The sequence below is a fragment of the Bos taurus genome, chromosome 10 (genome assembly GCF_002263795.3).
Source record: "Bos taurus isolate L1 Dominette 01449 registration number 42190680 breed Hereford chromosome 10, ARS-UCD2.0, whole genome shotgun sequence".
Lineage (NCBI taxonomy): Eukaryota > Metazoa > Chordata > Mammalia > Artiodactyla > Bovidae > Bos > Bos taurus.
Genome location: NC_037337.1, coordinates 53,960,049 through 53,976,758, shown reverse-complemented (window position 1 = coordinate 53,976,758; position 16,710 = coordinate 53,960,049). Strand labels below are relative to the sequence as shown.

Here is a 16,710-nt window from a genome sequence, read left to right as displayed (position 1 = left end):
TGAAACTCAAGTTGTTATTTTTATAGTCATAAGGTATTTCAGATAGCAAATTTTCATATGTATTCTCTGGAAGTAATATTTTTAAAATAAAGGGTTACCTAGTTATATAATGTAACCCCCTGTTACAGAGCAGATCTCAGACTCAGTTCAAGCTTGTATCTATTACTACCGTTACAGATTACAAGGCTGACCTGTGTATCACCTGCTTTGGTGTCCAGCGTATCACATTTGCTTTAGTTTTAAACTTCTTACACTGGAGAACAGAACCTCTAAAATTTAAATACAGAAATTCCAGCTCAAATTTAATAGAAAGTGCCAAGACCAACTCTCTCATTTTGGAGATGTTCAATTACTGACTCACTTAACATTGCTGCTTTGTAACAGCAAGAACGGAGTGAAACCCAGGCCCTCTGAAATCCTAACGCCTGTCTTCCCCCCACTCTTAGAGGCTATGAATTAAATCTCACTCACTTTAGGGAGATATCCTAGTAGTTTTGTAGCATGTTCTTTGAGAAGTTTTAGTCTTTCTTCTTCAACAATTGCATTTATACATCCTTGTCGTCTTTGCTGCCACTGCCATTCCTCCAGTTCACGTTGCTAGAAATGTAAACAGAACTTACTCTCATAAAACACATTAATCTTTTAAGAATGTGGCAAACGAAACTATTCTTGCAGTAAATTAAGACAAAATTGATAGATTATATATCTTTTATTATATTATGTATAGAATATATATATATATATATTACTGTCATTCTTCCTTTAAAGTTATAAGGAAAATAGTTATGACTGATGTTAGGGAGGCAAGTACATATTTTCAGGACAAGTCATCTTCATTACCAAGGAAAAAAGGTTCAAAGAAGTGATTTCCCAATTAATTCAACAAATATTTATTGAGTGCTTACCAGACCCCAGGTGTTGAAGGGAGCTTACAATATAAGACAAAAAAAAAAAAAAGGTGGATAAAACAACAAGGATAGCTAAAAGATAAGTACTGCCATACGTATTAAGTTTCTTAAAGCCTGTGTGAGGGTACAAGAGCAGCAGCAAATGTTCCAGCAAAAGAACCAGTATTTCTCAGGGAAATGTTCTGATTGATAACCACACCAAACTTCTGAGCTGTGAAAATATGGAAGAGATGACTAGCTTTAACTCATTTTAGGGCTTAAAAGAACTCTTACAGAAATACATCCAAATAAGACTTTTAAATGGCAAAGGATGCTAAAGGCAGGCCACTGAAATAATGATGAATTTCTGCCAATAATTAGTTAAAATAGTATTAATGTTTCAACTTTTCTTTGAAATAATCAGTTTAAGTCATATAAACCAGAAAGCAGGATGTCTGTCTTTTCTGTTACAATGAGAGATAAGCTGCTTCTATATCACCTAATATTTCATTACTGGATGAAAATAAAGAAGAATGCTAGGACACACCCATATCCAATGCCAGTTAAACTTGGAATTGCTTCTCTGTCTACTATCATGTGAGATGTATTACAGAATTAGAAGTATCACCAACAGCTAATTGAGAAGATACTTTCACCCATGTTGCTACTGAATCAAAGGGTAGAATTGCTCTTAAATATTTTATCTCTAAGATGAAACGGGGTAACAGAATCTGCTATAGAATCACTATATCTGAATTTTTTTTAGACTGCATTTCTAAGGCTAAAGGGTCAGATGTGGTCACCACAGGACTAGGTTTTTGCCAAGGAAATAAACAAATGTTGTATGGCAGTTTCCAGGAATCAGTCTTACATCTTTTGTTCCTTCTGCACTTCTTCCATCTGCTGCTTGAAACATGGCTATAGAGGTTGAAGAGCCAATTTAAACCATGAAAATGAGAGCTATACCCTACAGGGGCCATAACAAAACCCAGAAGGAGACTGGGTTCCTGAAGACTATGAATAAAGCCTCAGTTTCTAGACTTCCATGCGAGAGAATAGTAAACTCTTAAGCCGCTGTTAACTTGAGACTCTACTTGTAGACAAACATCATCCTAACTGATCTATTCCTTCTAATGGGGGTGTAAGAAAGTTATCTACTGCTGTGAGGAAAGCTCATTGTTAGATTTTTGTCCACTTGTATGCATGGTCTCTAATTTGGGTTTTCCTTCTTAGGTAGACCACATTAACTATTTACCATAAAAAAACTTTTTATAGTAAATTAGGGTAAATATTTTAGCAAGATATGAAGCCAATTTGTCTATGAGGGCAAATTCTGAATAGCTCTGGTGGTAGAAAGTATCTCCTGGGGAGTTTCAGATTTTGTCTGACTGTGGTTTTATATTAGAGGTAGACAGATAGCTATTTAGGAATATCTATGAAATCTTAAAAAAAAAAAAAAAGAGAGAGCATGCCTTACAGGATTGTATAATGAAATGGATTCATGATTCTATGAACATGAACTCCATCCTCTTCCTTAGGCCAAGGCAGAAATGTGACCCAGTCTCACTGATACCAATAAAACTAACCCCACAGCTTCATTTTGGGAACATACACATTTTTTTCAAAATTAAGATATACATTTCTTAGAAAAGTATCTATGGCTTAGGTAATGTTTTCATATTTCTTCCCTTTATAGCTGTCTTGATAACTTTTCAAGGAGTTTTCTGATTAGCTCTGTAAGCCACGAGATAGGACAGTCACTGGTTCTGCCTCTTTCTAGGCAAGGAGTATTCAAAGCTTTCTGTTCAATTTGCGAAGCTTTTAAAATTTCTGTCTCCTTGATCACTTTGTTCTGACACTGATAATCAACCTTATTGATTCAACAAACATTTACTAAGTATTTACTGCTTGCCAGGAAAAATGCTAGGTGCTTTTTTTTAATCTCTCTTAAAGGTTACAATCAAAGATACAGAATTGAGATTTTTATCCATTAGGAATCCATTTAGTTATGCAGGAGGAGGACATAATGAGTTACTTCATGCCAACTGGTAGCAGATGGACTAGAATCACAAGGAGACTGGTTAGAAGACAATTTCAGTAGTCCACAGAATGATACTAAATGTCTAAATTATGAAGATAAATGGATTTAATAAGAGTTATGGTAGAACTGGAATCAATAGGATTTGATGGCTAAAAGTTAATAGGTAAGAAATGTGATGAATCCAGAATGATTCCAAGGTAACAGCATATTCACTCAGTCACCCACCCGCCTGCCTGTCTTTAACCAAGATTCAGGCTACAGAAACTGGAAAACGTTTGTCTGTCTGCTACTTTCTTTTGGAAACCTTAATTCTAAGGCACCACAAGATTCCAACTATGTCCTTTTAAGCATCTGGAAATACGACAACAGAACTAAGACCTGAGTTGATCAAGCATACAGGAGAGCCAAAAATTGCACCTCAAGTCTCCCAACGCTTCATGCGTGAAAAAGACAGGGCTGACCTCTCAGTTTTTGGTGGCATCCAGCTGTTGCCTTTCTGGCCATTCCTTGGTCCTGTCAGTGTTTTTCTACCACTTGTACCTCCTGTGTTCTCCAGGTCTCAGTCACTGGCCCTCTGATCGCTTCTCATAATATATGATTTGGAAGAAGAATCCTAGTTTGCAACTGTGGGTTACGTAATGCCAGAAATGCTTTTCTAAGAAAAGTTGACCTAAGTTTTCTTCTTCTGTTCAATTGCCTTCAGGAATTTCAACTTGCATTTCTAACTAAATATGACTAAAACTGAAGTCAGTCCATCTTTTTGCTCCAGTTCAAAACATAACAGCACTTGTATTCCTTGAACTTCTCATATTTGAAATCTTGAGAGTTATTTTGATACCTTCCTCCACTCTACCCTATATGGTCCAAGAAAAAAAATCACGCAAGTCTCATCTATTCTTCCTTTAAAAATATCTAAACTCTTCCCTTTCTCCTTCCACTGCTCTGCCAACCTACTCCAGGCCATCATCACTTCAACTCTTAAGGCACCTGTTTTTTTCACCTGTTTTTATTAATTATTTTAATTGCAGGCTAATTACAGTATTGTGGTGGTTTTTGCCATATGTTGACATGAATCAGCCATGGGTGTACATGTGTCCCCCATCCCGAACCTCCCGTTCCACCTCCCTCCCCATCCCATCCGTTTGAGTTGTCCCAGTGCATCAGCTTTGAATGCCCTGTTTCATGTGTTGAACTTGCACTGGTCATCTGTTTCACATATGGTAATATACATGTTTCAGTGCTCGTCTCTCAAATCATCTCACTCTCACCTTCTCCCACAGAGTTCAAGAGTCTGTTCTTTATGTCTGTGTCTCTTTTGCTGTCTTGCATATAGGGTCGTTGTTACCATCTTTCTAAATTCCATATATATGCATTAATATACTATATTGGTGTTTTTCTTTCTGACTTACTTCACTCTGTATAATAGGCTCCAGTTTCATCCACCTCATTAGAACTGATTCAAATGCGCTCGTTTTAATAGCTGAGTAATATTCCATTGTGTACATGTGCCCTTTCTCCTCTTGTTAAAGAGCATAGTACAATAACCAGTTTCTACTGTATCATGGCCAAACTCCTCAGCCTATCATTCATGTTTCTCCATGTGGTAATTCTATAAGCTGCCAACTAAGAATAGCCTTCCTGTCTTCTTTTATTCACTTTTTATGTATTTCTAGATAAATCCACATAAATGAAGTTGCTCAGTCGTGTCCGACTCTTTGAGACCCCAAGGACTGTAGCCCACCAGGCTTCTCCACCCATGGAATTTTCCAGGCATGAGTACTGGAGTGGTTTGCCATTTCCTTCTCCAGGGGATCTTCTGGACCCAGGGATTAAATCTGGGTCTCCCGCGCTGCAGGCAGATGCTTTACCATCTGAGCCACCAGGGAATCTCATAGTTCTGCCATATATGTATTGCACTATTAGTATATCACACTATCACATTCTACAAATGTTTACATTTAAGAAACATATTCTTAGTACAGTAGTATATATAATCAAGTCTTTGGGGTATCTAGACCTTATTTTCTTCTGCTAGATTAAAAGCTACCAGAATGAGCTTTATTTTTTTGGTTCCCTCAGCAGAATGCTAGCTAATGAGTATCTGCTGATTGTAAGAGTATTTTGGGGTTTCTTTTTGTCCACCATTCAGGAAAATCATTATGATAATATATTAATCCCAGCTCTACCATTTAACTTGCTATGACACCTTGGGCAACATATATCATCTCTCAAAATTCAGTTCTTTAAAATGGGGGTAGTAACAGTACCTAAATCACAGAGTTGAAAGTTAAAAGTTATTGATTTGCTTGTAATAAATATAGAATAGTGAATGACATAAGAAAACAATAAATGTTATTGTTACTCCACTTCTATTACTACTTAAAAATATTTACCACATGCTTTATCAGTACTTTTCATATTTAGAGCTCTTTATCTTTCCAAAGCACTTACACATTATCTTACTTGCTTCTTAAAGTAGTAGTTCAGTTTTATGGATGAAGTATAGACATTTCAATGTGCCCAAGTCCCAAACCTACTTTCCTCACCAACTCTTAAATACACATTTCCAACTAAGAAAATTTCCCCTGGGCCTCAAAAATCTATGTGGACAAAATGGAATTATATATCTACCCCCTCAAAATCTGTTTTTCTTCATACATCTTCATACATACATCACCACTCACTCACTGAATATGGAAGTGTGTGACAGCGTTACTCATTAGTCGTAGATGAGAAACGCTGGGCTGGATGAAGCACAAGCTGGAATCAAGATTGCCGGGAGAAATATCAATAACCTCAGATATGCAGATGACACCACCCTTATGGCAGAAAGCGAAGAGGAACTAAAAAGCCTCTTGATGAAAGTGAAAGAGGAGAGTGAAAAAGTTGGCTTAAAGCTCAACATTCAGAAAACAAAGATCATGGCATCTGGTCCCATCACTTCATGGGAAATAGATGGGGAAACAGTGGAAACGGTGTCAAACTTTATTTTTTGGGGCTCCAAAATCACTGCAGATGGTGATTGCAGCCATGTAATTAAAAGACACTTACTCCTTGGAAGGAAAGTTATGACCAACCTAGATAGCATATTGAAAAGCAGAGACATTACTTTGCCAACAAAGGTCCGTCTAGTCAAGGCTATGGTTTTTCCAGTGGTCATGTACGGATGTGAGAGTTGGACTGTGAAGAAGGCTGAGCGCTGAAGAATTGATGCTTTTGAACTGTGGTGTTGGAGAAGACTCTTGAGAGTCCCTTGGACTGTAAGGAGATCCAACCAGTCCATTCTAAAAGAGATCAGTCCTGGGTGTTCTTCGGAAGGAATGATGCTAAAGCTGAAACTCCAGTACTTTGGCCACCTCATGCGAAGAGCTGACTCACTGGAAAAGACTCTGATGCTGGGAGGGACTGAGGGCAGGAGGAGAAGGGGACGACAGAGGATGAGATGGCTGGATGGCATCACCAACTCGCTGGACGTTGAGTCTGAGTGAACTCCGGGAGTTGGTGATGGACAGGGAGGCCTGGCGTGCTGTGATTCATGGGGTCGCAAAGAGTTGGACACGACTGAGCAACTGAACTGAACTGAATCCTCTCAACTCTTCAGATCTAATTGGTCACCGGGACCCATCAATTTTAATTTCCTACCACTTCACTGATGGATTCCTTCTCTATTCACAAGGGTTTTCATCACCTCTCTCTGGGATAATTATAATCACTTCCTGAAGAACTATGGACGGAGGTTTGTAACACTGTACAGGTGGTGGGTGACCAAAACCATCCACAAGAAAAGGAAATGCAACAAGGCAAAAAAAATGGTTACCTAAGGACGCCTTACAATAGCTGAGAAAAGAAGTGAAAGGCAAAGGAGAAAAGGAAAGATATACCCATCTGAAGGCAGAGTTCCAAAGACTAGCAAGGAGAGATAAGAAAGTCTTCTTAAGTGAACAATGCAAAGAAATAGAGAAAAACAACAGAATGGGAAAGAGTAGAGAGATCTCTTCAAGAAAATCAGAGATACCAAGGGAACATTTCATGCAAAGATGGGCACAATAAAGGACAGAAATGGTATGGACCTAACAGAAGCAGAAGATATTAAGAAGAGGTGGCAAGAATACACAGAACTGTACAAAAAAGATCTTCATGACCCAGATAACCATGATGGTGTGATCACTGACCTACAGCCAGACATCCTGGAATGCAAAGTCAAGTGGGCCTTAGGAAAAATCACTACAAACAAAGCTAGTGGAGGTAATGGAATTCCAGTTGAGGTATTTCAAATCCTGAAAGATGATGCTGTGGAAGTGCTGCACTCAATACGCCAGCAAATTTGGAAAACTCAGCAGTGGCCATAGAACTGGAAAAGGTCAGTTTTCATTCCAATCCTGATACTCAAAGAATGTTCAAACTACTGCACAACCACACTCCTTTCACATGATAGCAAGGTAATGCTCAAAATCCTTCAAGCCAGGCTTCAACAGTATGTGAACCGGGAACTTCCAAATGTACAAGGTGGATTTAGAAAAGGCAGGGGAACCAGAAATCAAATTGCCAAAATCCACTGGATCACAGAAAAGCAAGAGAGTTCCAGAAAAACATCTACTTCTGCTTCACTGACTACGTTAAAGCCTTTGACTATGTGCATCATCACAAACTGTGGAAAATTCTTCAAGAGATGGGAATACCAGACCACCTGACCTGCCTCCTGAGAAATCTGTATTCAGGTCAAGAAGCAACAGAACTGGATATGAAACAATGAACTGGTTCAAAATTGGGAAAGGAGTACATCAGGCTGTATATTGTCACCCTGCTTATTTAACTTCTGTGCAGAGTACATCATGTAAATGCTGGGCTGGATGAAGCACAAGCTGGAATCAAGATTTCCAGGAGAAATATCCATAACCTCAGATATGTAGGTGACACCACCTTAATGGCAGAAAGTGAAGAGGAACTAAAGAGCCTCTTGATGAAAGTGAAAGAGGAGAGTGAAAAACTGGTTTAAAACTCAACATTCAAAAAACAAAGATCTCAGTATCTGGTCCCATCACTTCATGGCAATTAGATGGGGAAACAATGGAAACAGTGACAGACTATTTTTTTAGGCTCCAAAATCACTGTAGCGACTTGCAGCCATGAAATTTTAAAAGATGCTTGCTCCTTGGAAGAAAAGCTATGACAAACCTAGACAGCATATTAAAAAGTAGATTCATCGCTTTGCTGATAATGATCTGCATATTCAAAGCTCTGGATTTTTCCAGTAGTCATGTACAGATGTGAGGACTGGACTATAAAGAAGGCTGAGCACCAAAGAATTGATGCTTTCAAACTGTTGCTGGAGAAGACTCTTGAGAATCCCTAGGACAGCAAGGAGATCAAACCAGTCAATCCTAAAGGAAAATCAACCCTGAATATTCACTGGAAGGACTGGTGCTGAAGCTGAAGCTCCAAACTTTGGCCACCTGATGTGAAGAATCAACTCACTGGAAAAGACCCTGATGCTGGGAAAGACTGAGGGCAGAAGAGGGCGACAGAGGATGAGATGTTGGATGGCATCATCGACTCAAGGGACATGAGTCTGAGCCAACTCCAGGAGACAGTGAAAAACAGGGTAGCCTGGCATGCAGCAGCCTATGGGGTCGCAAAGAGTCGCACATGACGGAACAACTAAACAAAAACAACTGATCTTCCACCTCCAGTCGTACTCCGCTCATGTCTTTCTGCAACACTGCTACCTGAATCATCTATCCAAGTGCAGATCTCATCATGCAGCTCAATTCTTCAGTGGATCCCCCCTGAATAAAATCCACCTTTAAAACAGCAGCCAAGACATTCATGATCAGTCTCCTCTCTGCCATACAACATGTCCATTCTGTATGATTATCATCAATACATTTGACATATCTTAATGTATTTTTCTTAACCAACACTAAAAGCTCATAGATGACATGGAGTTAGTCATATTTATGTTCTCAACACCAACCAATGTCTAATACATAGAAAACATCAATAAATATGTTCTAGATTCATTAATTAATGAGTAGTCAGAAAATGTATATATCATATGATTAGGGAATGGATTTCCAACATCTGGCACATAAACAGTTTTCAGTTATTTAGTGGATAAATTAGCCAGTTGCTATTCAATGAAAATTTTAAAAAAACTTTTCCTTACTTTGTCTGCAAGGAACTGGTTGCGGCGCTCTTCTATAAGTTTTTCCACGGCCCTCTTGTGTTCTAGTTGCTTCATTCTTTGCTTCTGCGCATTCATTAATTCTATTCGATCATCCTCAGCAAATTTTGCCAGCATGGCTTTTCTAAATGTCTCCTCTTCCTCTTTTGCAGCCTGAAGTATTAATTCCTTCAAGGCCATTTGGTCCATAAAATCTTGCTTCAACTCCTTTTGCTTTCTCAATTTCTCTTCTGCTTCTTCCTAAATAACAGTACATCTAAAAGTTAATTTAATAATTAACCTGTAAAAGTTAATTCAGTAATTGTTTCTTTACAGTAGATTTATAAAGATAGGGTCAGATAGAGTTTGGTTAAGCTTAATGTTACAATAAGAAATAAAACTGAAAACTTAAACCTTTTCAAGGTAACACTTTTCCCATCCTTTAAAAACTAATAAAGTAGATGTTACCTTTGGATTGCTGATTATTTAAATTTTAACTAATACATATTTACCATCTTATTTCTGTATTCAGAATTAACACATTAACTTTGAAAAGAGCTGTATAAAAATTTGTATATGTGAGTTTATTAAATCTGTCAACTATATAATTTTAGTTTAATCCATAGTACCAACTATGAATCATTCTAGAACCTTGTGTTCAAATCATTGATAAATATTTTTCAGAACAATAATCTAGCAATGAGAATCAGAAGCTTAGAGAAATTCAAATTTACTTGAAGCAGTTAAAAGTCCTTTCCTACAAGGTTTATATTTTCCCAACATTATTATGAAAGATTTCAAAACCAAAAATTTTACAGGGATCACCCATATTTGCTTTATCATTGATCTACTGAATTAGGACTGTTGTAAATTTTAAATCATTTGCTAATCTAACCAACTTTGCTCAATTCTAATACAAGTTCCAGGTAGGCCAGTATCTTCAAAATATTGCCTTAACACCCATGTGGCCAAGGGTACAGATTACAACAAACTATAAGGGATTTACTACAGGCCATCAGAGACATACAGAACTTCCAGGAAGGCCAGGGAACCAAGCTCTCATCCTACTGCTCAAGTCTCATGGTAACTCTGTCTATGGTGACCGACTACTATCTCATCTTCCATCTTCACACCTTGAAGTGAGGGTGATGGCTATTGGAGATAACCTAGTTCATATGAAGAATTCTAGTAAGAGATAAATGTAGTTTTAGCTACATTTCTCTTTGCAGTAAAGCAAGACAAATGAATTTACAACAGGGTAGGATGTAGTAAGGGTAGGAATGGGGTTTTTTTGAGACAGAAAATGTATTTATTATTATGCAAATAGCTATTCAAAATAGCTAGGGACCTGACAAGCTGCCAAAGGCTTTTCCCAAATAACTAGTGTATCCCTGTATTAACAGGCATCACATCAGTAACACATCCAGGAGAACAAAAATAGAATTCAGAAAACAATATCTCAGAGGCCCACCAGATCCTGATTCCTTTATGAAATACTCTATTACAGTGTTGTTGTTGGTTGTGTAGTTGCTAGGTTGTGTCCAACTCTTTCAACCCCATGGACTTTATGTAGCCTGCCAAGCTCCTCTGTCCATGGGATTAATACTGGAGTGGGTTGCCATTTCCTTCTGGAAATGGCAGAATGGGTTTTAAGTGAGCTAATCTGCAAGTATCAGTTACAGCAACTTTGTTAATTATATTGATCATTCAATCTCTTTTTCTTCATTTATCCCTATCTTTCCAAATTCTTTTTCATAGTCTTCTCTATTCCCTGGTAGCTTAGATGGTAAAGAATTAGCCTGCAATGCATGAGACCCAGGTTCAATCCTTGGGTCAGAAAGATCCCCTGGAGAAGGGAATGACAACCCACTCCAGTATTCTTGCCTGGAGAATTCCAGGGACAGAGGAGCCTGGCGGGCTATAGTCCATAGGGTCACAGAGTTGGACACGACTGAGTGTCTAACATACACACACAATCCTCTTTTCAAATCTTATCTTTTTCTTAGTTCTCTCTAATCACTCTTACCTCTTTCAGGGGTCTTATACCATTTAATTTTTCATCATTTAATTTTATTCCATAAATATACACCCCATCTCACTAAAATTCATAGAAGGCATATCTTATTTTCCTTTGGGATGCTGGACACATAGTGTTTTTTATAATAAAAAGTTTGTGTTTATTTGCCATCTATTGCATAGAAGTCAGAGACTCATTAAAGGCAGACATGCTGTGTCAGTTAGCTTTGAATTCCTCCAGAGCTTATAATAATACCTTGCACAAAGAGATTCAGTACATACTGAACCAAATGAATTCTTGACATTTCCTGGCATCCATATCCCATACCAATTTTAGTTTAATCCAATGGTGAAGACATCTGGCTAAAGAACAGGAAAGATTTTGGCAAAACAAAACACCATTCATTATATTTTTTGAACTAGGAAAGTGTTCATATAGTCTTTGATGTGTCTGGATCTGGATTATATAGTTATATAATATGAACTGAATAATTTTCGATATTCTAAAACCCAATATGTGGTTTGAGGAATAGCTGTTCTCCGAAAGTTTGGATTAATTTGCTATAGAACTACTCTGAGTCTAGAAACTCTTTGGAGATGTCTTGGTCTGGGTTCTCCATTGAAAAACAGCCTTAAACAAGGACTTGTATACAGATATTTTATCATGGAGGTAATCTCAGGAAGCAGAGGTGAGGGACAAGCAGAAGTGAAGGAAGAGAAGCCAACACAAGGGTGCATCATTGAACTGGTCACCACCTTGGACAACTGAGGCTTCACTCTGCCAGGACCTTGTGAGGAAGGCATGGGGTGCCTTTCAGGACCTTCCCAAAAGCCTGCTAGAGGTAGAGAAGCATTATCTCTCAATTCCTGTCCACTGCTGGCTGAGGGATGCCCCAAAGGGTGTCACCTCCCTGTCCCCACCCCGACATGTTAGGAAGCTCTCAGCAAGGGGTCAGTCTAAGCCCTCACAACTGTTCCCCACAGTGGTCACAAATCAGAGGGCCTGCTGACAGGATGTGAAACAGGGCACACAAATCTTCTGATAGAGGAAAATGGCTTTAATAATCTTGTCTTTTTTTTCCTACATCTTTTGAAATCATTGCATTTTTAATTCAGAAAATTGCACCACTGAAAATTTCATTTTTTTAGGACACAACTGAGTAATCTTTCATTATTTTCCTAATCTTTTCTCTTCACAGACCCTTTTCCCCTTCAAATATTAAGCAACTAGATTTAAAAATGCTATGTGTTCTCCTGATTTTTAGTTTACTTCTACTTGTATCTTTATTATTTCCTTCCATATTCTTCCCTCATACTTGATTTATAATGTTTTTCTCAGTTATTGAGTTGGCTGCCTACACAATTTTCCCAGTATTTCTCACTTAATAATTGCCTGTGGATTTCTCTGGTGCTCCAGTGGTTAAGAATCCACCTGCTGGCTTCCAGTTCAAGATGGTGGAGTAGAAGGACATGTGCTTGTCTCCTTCTGCAAGAGTACCAAAATCACAACTAGCTGTTGAATAGCCATCAACAGGAGGATGCTGGGACCCACCAAAAAAAGATACCCCATGTCCAAAGACAAAGAAGAAGCTGCATCGAGATGGCAGGAGGGGTGCATTCATGATAAAATCAACCCCCTACCTGCTGGAGAACAATAATACCAAAGAGGTTTCTCACACTGTTGTGAAGGTTTGGACCCCACGTCAGGCTTCCCAGCCTGGAGATCTGACAAAGGGACTGGGAATCCACAGGACTCTGACCTTGAAGGCCAGTGGGATTTGACTGTAAGCCTTCCATGGGACTGCAGGAAACAGATTCCAGTCCTGGAATGTGCACCAGGACCCAGAGGAAAGGAGCAGCGACCCCACAGGAGACACAAACAAAACTACTTGCTAGTACTGGAGGGTCTCCTGCAGACGGTGGGTCAGCAGGGGCTCCACTGGAGGGGGGCACTGGCAGCAGCAGTCCAGGAAGGTCCCACTTGGCATAAGCCCACTTGGAGGTCACCATTAATCCAGGGCTGGGTCAGGCCAAACAACTACCAGGGAGGGAGTGCAACCCCACCCATCAGCAGATAATTGCATTAAACTTTACTGAGCAAGGCCCTGCCCACCAGAGTAAGTCCCAGTTTTTCCCATCGCCAGTCCCTCCCATCAAGAAGCTTACACAAGCCTCTTAGCTTACTCCATCAGAGGGCAGACAGAAGCAGCAAGAAGATCCAGTCTCATAGCTGGCTAGAACAAAAGCTACATTATAGAAAGTTAATCATGATAAAAAAGCAGAAAGTTATGTCCTAGATGAAAGGACAAGATAAAACCCAAGAAAAACAAGTAAATGAAGTGGAGATAGGCAACCTTCCAGAAAAGCAATTCAGAATAATGATACTGAAGATGATACAGGATCTCAGGAAAACAATGGAGAAGATGCAAGAAATGTTTACTAAAGACCTACAAGAATTAAAGAACAGAGATGAATAATACACTAGAAGGAATCAATAGAGTAACTGAGGCAGAAGAACAGATAAATGACCTGGAGGACATAACGGTAGAAATCACTGCCACAGAACAGAATATAGAAAAAAGAATGAAAAGAAATGAAGACAGCCTAAGAGACCTCTGGGACAACATTAAATGCACCCAGAAGGAGAAGAGAGAGAGAAAGGATCTGAGAAAATATTTGAAGAGATTAAGAGCTGAAAACTTGCCTAACATGGGAAAGGAAATAGTCAAACAAGTCCAGGAAGCACAGAGTCCTAGGCAGGATAAACCCAAGGAGGAGCACAGCAAGACACATAGTAATCAAAGTGACAAAAATGAAAGACAAAGATAAAATATTAAAAGCAACAAGGGAAAAACAACAAATAACGTACAAAGGAACTCCCATCAAGCTATCAGCTGATTTCTCAACAGAAACTCTACAAGCTAGAAGGGAAGGGCATGACATATTTAAAGTGAGGATAGAGAAGAACCTGCAGCCAAGAATACCCAGAAAGACTCTCATTCAGATTTGATGAAGAAATAAAAAACTTTCCAGACAAGCAAAAGTGAAGAGAATTCAGCACCACCAAACCAGCTTTACAACAAATGCTAAAGGAACTTCTCTAGGCAGGAAACACAACAGAAGGAAAGACCTACAGAAAATTAACCCAGACAGTTAAGAAAATGGTAATAGGATCAAATGCACCAACCAAAAGACACAGACTGGCTGGCCAGATGAAAATGTGTGCATGGAGGCACTTCCACTTACCACATCACTCTGCTTGACCCCCCAGATTGTATGTAATTATTTTATATTGTTAGGTTAATCATGTTCCCATTATGACTTGAAATTGTAATTATCTTTTATTTTTGTCTGGCTATTGACTGTGAAAACTGATAAACATCTTTTACTATTGTGATTATGTAACTATTACTCACTTACTGCCATTGTATCATGATTGGTCAACAGAAAAATAATATAGAACTCTGTATCACCAAAAGTACAATTTAATAGAAAAACTTGTAATCACTTTTAAAATTCCAGATGCATATCAGAATTATCTTGGGAGTTTTTGAAAAACAGAAAGCCCAGGTGCTGCTTTTTTCTCCAGAGCTCCAGATGTATTTCTAATGAACAGCCATGTTTAATGGCTCTATGATGATCTTTTCCTTTCATCTAGTTTCACTTTTTCTATTTCATATTCAGTGCTCCCATTTACTCTGTTTTCCAATTTCTTCATCTTTTAAAAAATTTTCTTTCTCCAGCCTTATCAAGCATAGTAGAAAAGTTTTGTATACCTATATAGAAATAATATGTATAACATATTTTAGAAAACATGAATTTTTGCCTAATGAAAAAATGTATGACATTTTGATTCCACTTGTTTGACTTAATATCAGTAGAATGCTATATTTCTAATTAAAAAACATATGCAACAAGCAACAAAAGTTTACTTTATAGCACAGAGAACGATAGTATCTCGTAATAACCTATAATGGAAAATAATTTCAAAAATTAATATATTTGTATATATACAACTGAATCAACTTGCTGTGCACCTGAAACACTGTAAGTCAACTATACTTGAATGAAAATTTTTTAAATTAAAAAATAAGAAAAAAAAAAAATAAGGAATCCACCTGCCAATGCAGGGGACACAGGTTCAATCCCTGGCCTGAGAAGATTCTACATGCCACAGGGCGACTAAGCCTGTGCAGCACGACTACAGAAGCCTGCGCATCCTAAAGCTTGTGCTCCGCAACGAGAAGCCACTGCAGTGAGAAGCCTGCACACTGCAACTAGGGAAAGCCCACACACAGCAACAAAGACAACAGCCAAAAATAAACAAACAAAATTTTTTTAATTGCCTAATAGATTTTGATGTCATAATTTCCTCCTCTAAATTGTCTGCAAATATCCTCTTCAACCAATAATAATTGAATGTTTACAGATTTTCAGTTAGTAAGTTAAAATATTTGTTATTAAGTTCTAGTGGTGTTTAAACACCGTTTCCCCTTTCCAATAAATTTTCTTTGGAGATATAACAGTTACGTACTTCAGTACAACAATGTTACATGGGAGATAAAATGTTCATTATACGTCCCTTAATGATTATACCTTTTCTCTGTGATACCTGGGATTCATTTGCTGTTCCACGTACCTAGTAATAATGCTGCCTACCTGCTTCCCATTTGTTCATATATGCCTGTTAGCCTTCATTCATCATTTTATTCTTAATGCTTTGGGGGTTATTTGACATTAGGTATCTATAAGAGAATTTTATTAAGATGTTTCTTTAAAAGAACTGGACACATTTTACAATCTTTTTTTTTTTTTTTTTAAACTTTATATAATTGTATTAGTTTTGCCAAATATCAAAATGAATCCACCACAGGTATACATGTGTTCCTGCAGTTAATAATTAAGGACTCAAATGAAATAAGTTTTGATATTTTACACAGTATCTATTTCTTCCTCATTGACGAAACTGTGTATCTAAGACAATGTTGTTTTAATATAGCTGATAATATTACAAATAATACTATTAATTGTTATAAACATTCATATATCTTATTTTATAAAGTGTTCAAACTTTTGGAGTTCCCCAGTGGTTCAGTGGTTAGGATTCCATGCTTTCACTGCTGATGGTGCGGGTTCAATCCCTGGTCAGAAGTTAAGACCCTACAAGCCGTGCAACATGATCAAAACAAAGTGCTGAAACTTCCGGTTTGTTTAAAAAAAAAAAAAAAAAAAACTTGGGTTTTTTATATTCTGTTATCAACTTATTGAGTGTTCTTTACATATTCTGGATAAAAGTTATTTGTAAGATGCATGTATATGGAATGTTTTCTCCCAACAGTGGCTTGCATTTTCATTTTCCTAACAATGTTAGGAAATTATTCATTTTGATGATGCCTACTTATAAACTTTTTATGGCTCATGCCTTTATCCTAAAAATTTTTAATCTTTGCTATTTCCAAGTTCATAATGACCTTCTCATGTTTTCGTCTAGAAATGTTTTAGCTTCAGCTCTTTTTATGTTATAATATGACACAGTATAACAAGTGCTGGCAAGGATGTGGAGGAATTGGAACTCTCCTACATAGGCAGTAATAGAGTACAGT

At 37.9% G+C, this 16,710-nt stretch overlaps 1 protein-coding gene across 4 annotated transcripts in view; it reads right to left on the bottom strand.

Moving 5' to 3' along the window:
* MNS1 (meiosis specific nuclear structural 1) overlaps nt 1–16,710 on the bottom strand; it is a 174,609-nt gene that overhangs the window by 2,585 nt on the left and 155,314 nt on the right. For all 4 annotated transcript variants that reach the window (XM_005211696.5, XM_024997634.2, XM_005211695.5 and 1 more), the window contains 2 exon segments: nt 9,095–9,352; nt 472–597 (listed from right to left, as the gene is read on the bottom strand). In XM_005211696.5, coding sequence (XP_005211753.1) covers nt 472–597; nt 9,095–9,352 — 384 coding nt within the window.